Consider the following 10,674-nt stretch of genomic DNA (forward strand, 5'->3'; position numbering starts at 1 on the left):
ATCATATGGTGTGTTTTTTATATCTGGTGAATCAATTTGAAAGTTACATAATTTGAAAGGAGTCCCTTGAAAATAGAATAACAATGACCGATGACTTTTTGGACCGGGTGTATGTATGCTCAGGATTAACCAACAAATGAAAATTGAAGCTTTGTGGAAAACTGGTGTAATCACATCACCCACTCTATTCAGACTCTACCAGTTGTGATACTTCCTCTGGAAGGTTTTCTGGCTTTTTGTGGGAATAGAATGCAGACCTTTATTTATAATGGGGAGAGTTTAAAATATAGATTTCTTATCATATAAATGATTTCCAGAAAGTCACATATACATTAAAAACTTCAGAAAAATAATAGATTTTGTTTGCATACTGGTGGGCCCTTGACCGAATTTTGCAAAGAAGGCTGTCTTGTTTCTGTTTTAACACATACTTAGGTGTACAAGCATGGCAAAATAGAGTTCCCATGAAACCGCTTTTGAGCTCTGGATGGGTTTAGACTTTTGTGGGTTTTCTCTTTTCTTCCCTCTTTTGTTTGCATTTTCTGAGGTTTTTTGTTTGTTTGTTTTTGTTTTCTTTATTAAAATCAGTAACAAAAGTTCAAAAGTTGCCATTAGAATAATTTGCTGGAAATTCATTTCTTCATGAGTTACATTATCTGAAAAGTGTTTGTATGTGCCAAGAAAATAAATGTCAAGATATTACTATCCACAAAGCTTTTTTTTTCCTTTTTAGGCCATACTTGCGGCATATGAAAGTTCCCAAGCCACATCTGCAACTTACAGCTGTGGCAACATAGAATCCTTAACCCCCTCTGCAGGGCCGGGGATCAAACCAGCAACACCACAGAGACAACCCACTTTGCCACAGCAGAAACTCCCCACAAAGTTTTTCTGCGTATCTTGCTGAAGGTCTACAGCAAGGAAAAGTAGATGAGATCAATTTTATTCTTTCTTTTGTTTTGTTTTTTTTTCCTTCTTTAAGACTTTCTCACCTAGAGAAAAATGAGTGTTCACAAGGTTAATTTAAGTATATTTAAGTCCAAATGTTGCCTGAAAAATAGTAACTGTAATACTTTGCACATAATCATCACCTAATGGCAGGTGGAGAACTTCACCCACTCACTATGGTTGAAATGAGCATCCTTAGCCAGGTGCACAAGGTTTTCAGAATTTAATGGCTTTTAGAAAGTGGCATTTAAGTTATTTCCTAAGCCAACTATAAAAAGACCTTGAACTGAGATGCGGGTTATTCCTCCCTCCTTTTCTCATGTATGTACCTTAAATTAACCCTAAAAGTCAGAATGGACTCTTACTTCTGTCTGCTGCTTGAAAATAATTTGAGGGTTGAGGCTGTGGAATGGTATTGCTATTTTCCTTTAATGCATGTTAAGAGTGAAAGCTGTAATTTCAATTAACACTTAATAACTGTATTTTAAATAGGTTAACTTTTTGATTTATTCAGATCATATTTGTTCATGATAGTTTTGCTTAATACATTGCTATAAAAATTTTTTTTTTGTCTTTTTAGGGCAGCACCTGGGGCATATGGAAGTTCCCTGTCTAGGAGTAGAATTAGAGCTGTAGCTGTGGACCTACACCACAGCCACAGCAACTCAAGATCCAGGCCTCATCTTTGACCTACACTATAGCTCACGGCAACGCTGGAGCCTTTAACACTCTGAGTGAGGCCAGGGATCCAACCTGCATCCTTATGGATACTAGTTGGATTCGTTACCACTGAGCCACAGTGAGAACTCCAGCTATAAAACCTTTTAACTTCTCTATTTTCAACTGTTCCTAGTCTCTTATGAGAAACAATCTCCCATCCCACAACCAAAAACTCTTAAAGCATGTGACACAGGAGTTTCCATTGTGGCTCAGCAGGTTAAAAACCTGACTAGTATCCACAAGGATGCGAGTTCAGTCCCTGGCCTTGCTGGTTAAGGATCCAGAATTGCCTCAAGCTACGGCATAGGTCACAGACATGGCTTGGATCTGGTGTTGCCATAGCTGTTGCTTAGACCAGCAGCTGCAGCTCAGGTGTAGCCCCTAAAAAGGGAAAGAAAGAAAGGAAGGAAGGAAGAAAGGAAAGAAAAGAAAGAAAAAAGGAAAAGTATATAACACAAGATCACCTTGAAAAATTAATCTGCATTAGCCCAAGACAATCTTTGAAAATTATATATCATGTAAATATATTCTCTATCAGCTAAAAGTGGCTCAGTGGTTTATGAACCTGACTAGGATCCATGAGGATGTGGGTTTGATCCCTGTCCATGCTCAGTGGGTTAAGGACCTGGCGTTGCCCTGAGCTGTGGTGTAGGTCACACATAAGGCTCAGGTCTGGCATTGCTGTGGCTGGAGTGTAGGCCAGCCACTGCAGCTCCGATTCAACCCCTAGCCTAGGAACTTCCATGTGCCACATATGCGGCCCTAAAAAAGCAAAAAAAAAAAAAAAATTTTGTTTTCCAGTTATTTTGAAAAGTATCTAGAATGATTGTTGCCAGTCCTTTCCTCATTCCCCTCACAAAGTAGCACCTTTCGAACTTTGGGTCTTAGATCTTAATTTTTTCTTTAATGGCTTGATCCTGGAGCCCAAGAATGATTTGAGGAAAACTGTAAGCCACATTTCTGCTTAACTCTAGTCTGAAGTTACAGTCTAAAGAAAGAATAGTACACACATAATGGAATACAACTTTTTTTTTTTTTTTTTTTTTGTTTTTTTTTTTTTTTTTTTTTTTTTTTGTGTTTTGTCTTTTTTTGCTGTTGTTGCTATTTCTTGGGCCGCTCCCGCGGCATATGGAGGTTCCCAGGCTAGGGGTTGAATCGGAGCTGCAGCCACGGGCCTTCGCCAGAGCCACAGCAACGCCGGATCCAAGCCGCGTCTGCAACCTACACCACAGCTCACGGCAACGCCGGATCCCTAACCCACTGAGCAAGGGCAGGGACCGAACCCGCAACCTCATGGTTCCTAGTCGGATTCGTTAACCACTACGCCACGATGGGAACTCCGGAATACAACTTTTGAAGGACATCAGAAAGCATATTTTCAAAGAACTTCTTGTACAACCCAGCTATTCAACTAAGCATACAGTCATTTCAGCCTCTCTAAATAAGTTTTTTTTTTAACCTGCAAAAAAAAAAAAGGGAGTTCCTGTTGTGGCTCAGTGGGTTAAGAATCCGACTAGTATCCACGAGGATGTGGGTTCGATCCCTGGCCTGGCTCAGTGGGTTAAGGATCCTGCATTGCCATGAGCTGTGGTGTAGGCCACAGACGAGGCTCAAACCTGGCATTGCTGTGGCTGTGGTGTAGGCCGGCAGCTGCAGTTCCGTTTCAACCCCTAGCCTGGGATCTTCCATATGCCATGGGTGCAGCCATAACAAGAAAAAGGGGAAAAAAAAAAAAAAAATGGCTTGACTGTGACCATCCTTGGGGCATTTAAATAATGTCGTAAGGTATTGTTATTAAGGGTAAATGATTCAATTTCTGACGGAAAGTTCTTATAAATCTGCAGTCTTCAAAGCCAGTCTTTTTGTACATTTATATTATTGGATTTTTTTAAAATATTCGTATAGTTTATTTCAAGAGTAAGATGAGCTATTTTCATTCTGCACTACCCAAAGAAAATCTCTTTTTTTAAAGAGAAGGTTTGTACTGTGGTTGCTCCTTTGTAGAAGAGTCATTCATTATGATAAACAGCAACAGAGCTCAGAGACAGTTCTTTTCTGGCTTAACCCTACAAATGTAAGGCCACTTAAAAATCTGTGAGAGGGAGGGAGACTATAGGTTAAGAGACTGCCCTTCTCCGCCTTTGATGTTCGTCCTGCAAGTCTTCTGAATCATCAGTCATCCATTGCTTCTACTACATGTAACTATATCTATAAGTGTTCATTAAAGGACTTTATTTTAAACAACTTCACCCCACACTGATCTCTCTTTTCTCCCTTCAGTTTCTTTGGAATACATCTTCTCTATCGAAAAATTGAGAAATTTATCACTGATTTATAAATTCTTTTGTTTGAAAATCAATTTGTGTGTGTGTGTGTGTGTGTGTGTGTGTGTTGAATCCCCAGAACTATTTTAAGTTCTCGTGGATATAGATGATTTCTTGCAGTTTTTTTCCTTTTCTCATAGCACAGATGACAGTGTTGGATACAAAATAAAGACTCCATTAAAGGTTTAGTGGTTGACAATTAAAAGGATCAAAGAAAAGTGTCAGCCAGGAGTTATGTATTTGTTAACCTCTGGCAAATATAGTAGCAAAAAATTTCTCTTCCTCTACTCCTGCTTTTTTGTTGCAGAAAACAGCTACTGAACTGTTCTAGAAAAAAGGAGTTGAAGTGAATCGAACACTTTAAAAGGAGAACCTTAGGCATTGTTGCAAATACATAAAATACTTTTTTTGCTGGCCCTAGGAAAAAGATTTACCCTTCCGCCCTATTATGACAGATAAAAATGTATAGAAAATAGAGATGTTTGGTTTTCTAAGTTGCCCCAAGTTACCATTTTTAAAAAATGCCTGCAAGCATTTCTAAAACAGGAACCTGGTAGCTGCAGTTGCCAAACCGGTTTAACAGTACTGCCCCCACATATTCTAGGTGAGAGGGAGCTCTGAGTACATAACTTATCAGATCACTATCCCAGTCATCTCAGAACAAGTTGTTTAGTAATGTACTGTAGTTTCTGTGCAAACCATCTACCATAAACCACGAAGTGATTCAAGGTTCATAGTTCCTTCTTTGTTCTTTTGTTAATCACTGACTTCTGACTAGTGGGAGGTGCCTCCCAAATTTGCTAATGCATTCTTTTTGGATAAGGATGACGCACAGATTGTCCTAATAAGGACTTGGATTGAGAAAGGACCGCCCCCTCTGAGAAGATGGGACAAGTCAGAGAGAGGGCGGGCAGTTTCTTTTTCAACCAGGGATGACACAAGCATAAGTCATTTCCTTATTAATCGGTTCAAACCAGTTCTTACAGGAACTGGTGGTGATAAATGTGAGACTTCTCAGAAGTCATTCATTTTATTCTTTGTACCACACCAGTGTGCAGCATCAGCCGAGCTGGCCTCACTCTGAGAACTAACTCTTCCACCAGAAGGGACTCTCTCAGCAGCTCCTATTTTCTTAAACATGTTGGTGGGAGAGATTTTCCTCCTTTATGAGGTTGTTCAAGGATGAATTTTTATCCATTGGAAAAAGTTCACAGGATTTCCACCAGCTCTGCTGATTGTTGTATTTTTTTTTTTTTTTAACTCTTACTCTCTAATCCCTGCTTTTTGACTTGAGGCGGTAAGTGGATAGATTTTTCTTTAACATTTTTCGTGCTTTTCTCCCCCAAATGTTTCTTTTTCCTTGGGTCCTTGTACCCTGCTTCCAGTGCTGTCCCGGGCATAGGTCCGTCTCTGCAGAAGCCATTCCAGGAATACCTGGAGGCCCAGCGACAGAAGCTTCACCACAAAAGCGAGATGGGCACTTTGCAGGTGAGACTCTCCTTCGTTTTCCTCTCTTCCCCACCCCCAGGGTTTTAGGCTGAAGTCTTATTCACAGCGCTCACGGGCATTTTTAGGCAAATAGAGTGAGGTTGTTTGTCGGTCTTAATGGAAGTTGGAGGCTCCATTTACTCTCTGCTGGCAAATTGGTCTTTGTCTAAATCAGAAAATGTAACTTCTATTTTGTACGTCTTCTAAAAACAAGCATTGAACTAATAGAAAATGGTGGATCTGTTAACAGAATAAGTTATTGCCTTGATCTTAAATGATTTATAAGTATACTTTCCAGGTGGATTTAAAAAGTTAAAACTATTGGACTTACTGAGTTCATTTGAATATCATCCCTGATTTTCTATTTTTCTTTTCATAGATGGGAAAATAATCTTTTTTAAAAATATATAAACCAAAGCTATTAACCTAGCTGTATTTAAAAACGTTAAACTAAGCCTGCCTTTTCTGTAAACAGTTCTGTGGCAAAGGGAAATGCCTAGAAGAGGATGAGTAAGCAATAACCTGAAATGGGAAACTCGAAGGAAGCAGTTCTGTGTGTGTGTATTTTCTCTTTTTTTTTTTTTTTTTTTTTTGATGGCCTTACATTCTTTGGCCCTTTGCTGCCCTCAGTTGACCAAACATGACTTCAGAAGTAGTTAACATTTATATTTTAAATGCTGCTCCTAATATTGGAACAAGGTAGAGCTATCTTGACACTACCCTCAACAAGTTATCTACATGGTGGCTTGAGGTAGTGTGCATAGGACTTTTTTTTTTTTTTTTTTTTTTTTTTTTTTTTGTCTTTTTAGGGCTGCCACTCAAGGCATATGGAGGTTCCCAGGCTAGGGGCTGAATCAGAGCTACAGCTGCCAGCCTACACCACAGCCACAGCCATATCAGATCCAGGCCGCATCTGCAGCCTACACCACAGCTCACGGCAACTCACTCCTTAGTCCACTGAGAGAGGCCAGGGATTGTATTTGCGTCCTCATGGATGCTAGTTAGGTTCATTTCCGCTGAGCCACGATGGGAACCCCAAGGTAGTAGAATTTAATCAAAGACTTTATGTAGTGAAAGACAAGATTTGACCTCATACTGGCCCCATTCTTAGCTATATGTATCAACATTGACTTTATATCCAACAAAGTGAAATCTTAACTGGGTGTAAAAAGGCCTGAATGTGGATTTTAGGGTAGCTAGAGACACAGGATTTTCGTTTTTAATTGTTTAGACATTACATTAAGCTCCAAGTTCTCGTTATTTTCGTTAAAACGTGGTAGGTGATCCCCTTTTGACTACTGAACTAACGAAGCATTTCTTGTGAATTGTTCTGCCTTTATTCCTCCAGGGAGAAAACTGGTTGTCTTGGCTGTTTGAGAAGTTGGTCGTTGTAATGGTGTGTTACTTCATCCTGTCCATCATTAACTCCATGGCACAAAGTTATGCCAAACGAATCCAGCAGCGGTTGAACTCAGAGGAGAAAACTAAATAAGCAGAAAAAGTTTTTTTAACTGCAAAAATTTCAGTGGACGGGTTCTGCCGTAAATTGGGAGGACTCCAAACCAGGAAGGAAAATCCCCTTTTCCAACCTGAATCAAATTTTTTTTTTTTTCCCCTGAAAGCAGTTTAAAACGTCCATGTTTTGCACTGACATACTTTTCCTTTGTGTATTAAGGTAAGGTATCCACCCTCACTTCAATCCACGTTGTATTTTATCAGGGTGGAATTGATGTTCAGCAGCAAACCTAAGTGAAACTGGCCTCTATTTGTTACTTACAAAGGCCCACATGGTACAATGAAAGAATTCCGGACACCCAAAAAAAAAAAAAAAAAAATAGTTTCTAAGTATGTTAAATATGTCAAGCTTTTTAGGCTTGTCACAAATGACTTCTTTGTTTTTCTAAGTCATCAAAAGTGTATATAAATTATACTAGATTGGATAACAGTCTTGCATGTCTATCATGGTAAAATTTAACATGCCATCCTGCCCAGCCCTTCCTCTCCCACCTTCAAAAACAAAGGCCATTTTATGATGCATTGCACACCCTCTCGGGAAACTGATCTTTACATTTTGAGACAGTATAAGGAAAAATCTTGTTGGTGTCTCACGAATGAGCTGACACCATTTTTTATCCTGTATATTTAGAATGAAGTCATGAAAAAACTTTATAAAGACATCTCTGATCATTCCAAAGTTGTGTCCGTTTTCTTGAGCGTTTTGATTTTTTACTTCTAGTTTCTACCAACCTAACGCACTTTAGCCAAATCCACCTACAGCCACAGTCTTTTCAACCTTCATTTATTTGCTTGAACGAGCTGAGCTACCGCCAAGGCATTTTTTGTTGGGCTGGAATTGGGCAGCTAGCTCCCCACTGCTGAAATGGCGCCTTAGGAACTGGTGTATTGAGGGGATTTCTTGGTTTGCGAAAACAGAGATGAGATAATAGTGTACAAATCAAAGGACACAGAGAGAAAAATAACTTAAAAAAAAAGGCTTTCTCATATCAATTTTTAGCTCAGTGTGTACTCTGGTTTTAACAGAAATTTACTTTTACGTGTGACTAATTTTCTCGTTTAATAAGTGTTTTGTTCTTATGTGATTTTTCCTTTGGGATGTTTCTGGTTGAATTTGGTCATTTTGTTTTGCTTGGGAAGAAAATAAACAATTTTACTTTTTTCCTTTAGGAAAATTGATACTGACTTTGAGTGTAGGATTGGGTTTAAATCACGACAGGCCAGAAATGCCTGGTTTGTTTTATCAAATCCTTCCTGAATGTCTGCTTGTTTTGCCTACCGTCGTGACATCTCCATGGCTGTACCACCTTGTCGGGTAGCTTATCAGACTGATGTTGACTGTTGAATCTCATGGCAACAGCAGTCGATGGGCTGTCTGACATTTTGGTATCTTTCATCTGACCATCCATATCAAATGTTCCCATTCAAACATTACCCAGCATCATGGTTTCCAACTTAAAAAAAACTGATCCTTATATCTAGTGGCACTTGGAATCTTTTATGCCGTGATATTGCAGCAGTATCAAGAGGATTTTATGGAAAATTGGGATGTCTCTGTGACCAAGGCTAATTAGATAAAGGATAAACCTTGTGCGTTTGGGAAAGGCTATTTCTTAACAATCTTTCTCCCCCCACGCCCTGCCCAGGGACTTTCTAGCAGTACCCAAATGCTTTGTTTTAAATAGATTCACACTAACCAGCGTCCTTTTTTAGATTCTTTAGGGTTAGTGTGAATCTCTAAACCAGCTTCCAGTTGTGTTTCATCACTTTCATGTGCATTTTATTTGGCATTTGTCTGAAGAAAGGAAAGAGGAAAGCAAATATGAATTGTACTATTTGTACTAAATCTTTGGATTTCTTGGTACATTTATTTCAGAGTAAAGTATTAGGAGAAGAAAGACTTGTTTCTGAGGCGGAAAGTCTAATTATAATACATTTGACTTATGATGACGGTTTGTTCACTCTCTCAAATGAATTTGCTTTGAAAACAAATGAAAAAAAAAAAAAAAAAAGAAAGAAAGAAAACAGATGAAGAGCAGCTCTCCTCCTTCCCTCCACTAAGTGTTCAGGTGTGGCATGCTCAGAGGATCCTGCTGGATTCCAGCGGGAACTCTGTGCTACCCTGCTGTTCCTGCGGTTGATTTGTTCTTTTCTTTTCCACCAAAGTGGATGCAAACAACATGATCCCAAAGACAAGCCTAGTTAATTCCAGCTGATTGGAGACCAGAAAATTTGTAAATGGATGGTTTGATATTACTGCAAATAAAAAAAGGGCCTGGGAATTCTTTCGATTCCATCTCTCCTTTGTTTTAAGTCTCATTCTGTGCCTCCAATACCTGCGGTGTTTTATCATGTGTCAACTAAGTGATTGTCAAGCAAGACAATGCAGTGCATCCCATCAGGGTATCCACACCTCCGAACGGAGGAGCATCTCCCTTCAAACAGCCATGCAGGAACGTGCAGTGTTTTCTGCTTTCTCTGTGTCTAACCATAATTTGGAGTGTGGCACTTAGAAGAAAGGGAGAATGTTTATTTCATTCAAGTAATGGCCACTGTTTCCATTCACTAAAAATCCAGGAAAAGATAAGTCTGGAAATGACATTTCTGAAATACACTAGTTAAGTCGATGTGTATAGGAGTAAGTGCTTAGCACAGACAAGCTCAGCCTGTGTTCCTACTTCGCTCTGTGCTGGCTATACCCTTAGTAGGATGGTCTAAGGCTTGTTACTCAGAATGATGCATTAAGCACAAATTATATTAAGCCAAATAAAACAGGGTTCCCTAGTGGCTCAGCATGTTAATGGATCTGGTGTCACTGCTGTGGTGCAGGCTCATTCCCTGGCCCTGAAACTTCCACATGCCACAGGTGCAGCCAAAAGAAAAAGTAAATACTAAAAAAAAAGAAAAAAAAAAAAGTCTGGGAGTTCCCATTGTGACTCAGTGGGTTCATACTGTGTCTCAGTGTGACCTAGTATTCCTGAGAATGCACATTCGATCCCTGGCCTTGCTCAGTGGGTTAAGGATCCGGTGTTGCCATGAGCTTCGGCCTAGGTCACAGATGTGACTTGGATCCATTGTTGCCATGGCTGTGATACAGGCCGGCAGCTGCAGCTCTAATTCAATCCCTGGCCTGGGAACTTCCATGTGCCACAGGTGTGGCCTTAAAAAGAAGGAAAAAATCTGGAAGATAAAGGAAATGATCAGCTTTTTCTTTTTTGCTATTTCTTGGGCCGCTCCCGCGGCATATGGAGGTTCCCAGGCTAGGGGTCTAATAGGAGCTGTAGTCTCTGGCCTACACCAGAGCCACAGCAACGCGGGATCCGAGCCACATCTACAACCTACACCACAGCTCACGGCCACGCCGGATCGTTAACCCACTGAGCAAGGGCAGGGACCGAACCCGCAACCTCGTGGTTCCTAGTTGGATTCGTTAACCACTGCGCCACGGCGGGAACTCCCATGGTCAGCTTTTAATACCTTGTTAGAAACATTCCCTCTGGAATATCCAGTGAGATTTGCTGAGTGTGAAGAGGTTTTAAACAGTCAAATAAAAAATTGATGTGGGGGCATGCCAGATCTTCCTCAGTAAGACCTGAAAGTCAGAGTTCCCTTGTGGCTCAGCACATTAAGAATCCTGTTGCTGCAGTGACTCAGGTTGCTGCTGTGGCATGGATTTGAT

At 40.1% G+C, this 10,674-nt stretch overlaps 2 protein-coding genes and 1 non-coding gene across 6 annotated transcripts in view; 2 read left to right on the forward strand and 1 right to left on the reverse strand.

The window, feature by feature from the left end:
• The window catches only part of VMP1 (vacuole membrane protein 1), a 134,434-nt gene extending 125,157 nt beyond the window's left edge, over positions 1–9,277 (forward strand). For all 4 annotated transcript variants that reach the window (XM_084985037.1, XM_084985040.1, XM_084985038.1 and 1 more), the window contains 2 exons: positions 5,378–5,480; positions 6,829–9,277. In XM_084985037.1, the coding sequence (XP_084841163.1) occupies positions 5,378–5,480; positions 6,829–6,972 (247 nt within the window). In that variant the 3' untranslated portion in view covers positions 6,973–9,277. The remainder of the gene's footprint in view (positions 1–5,377; positions 5,481–6,828) is intronic.
• Positions 1–10,674, reverse strand: part of TUBD1 (tubulin delta 1) — a 140,806-nt gene that overhangs the window by 86,436 nt on the left and 43,696 nt on the right. The gene's annotated exons all lie outside the window — the stretch shown is intronic.
• On the forward strand, positions 8,295–8,386 carry MIR21 (microRNA mir-21). The gene has a single exon (NR_038508.1). It is a non-coding gene; the product is annotated as a microRNA mir-21 (primary transcript).

Source organism: Sus scrofa, chromosome 12, assembly GCF_054392235.1.
Source record: "Sus scrofa isolate SSC_HxYL_T2T_F1_AM1 chromosome 12, Sscrofa_HxYL_maternal_Yorkshire_Landrace_v2.0, whole genome shotgun sequence".
In the NCBI taxonomy this organism is placed as follows: domain Eukaryota; kingdom Metazoa; phylum Chordata; class Mammalia; order Artiodactyla; family Suidae; genus Sus; species Sus scrofa.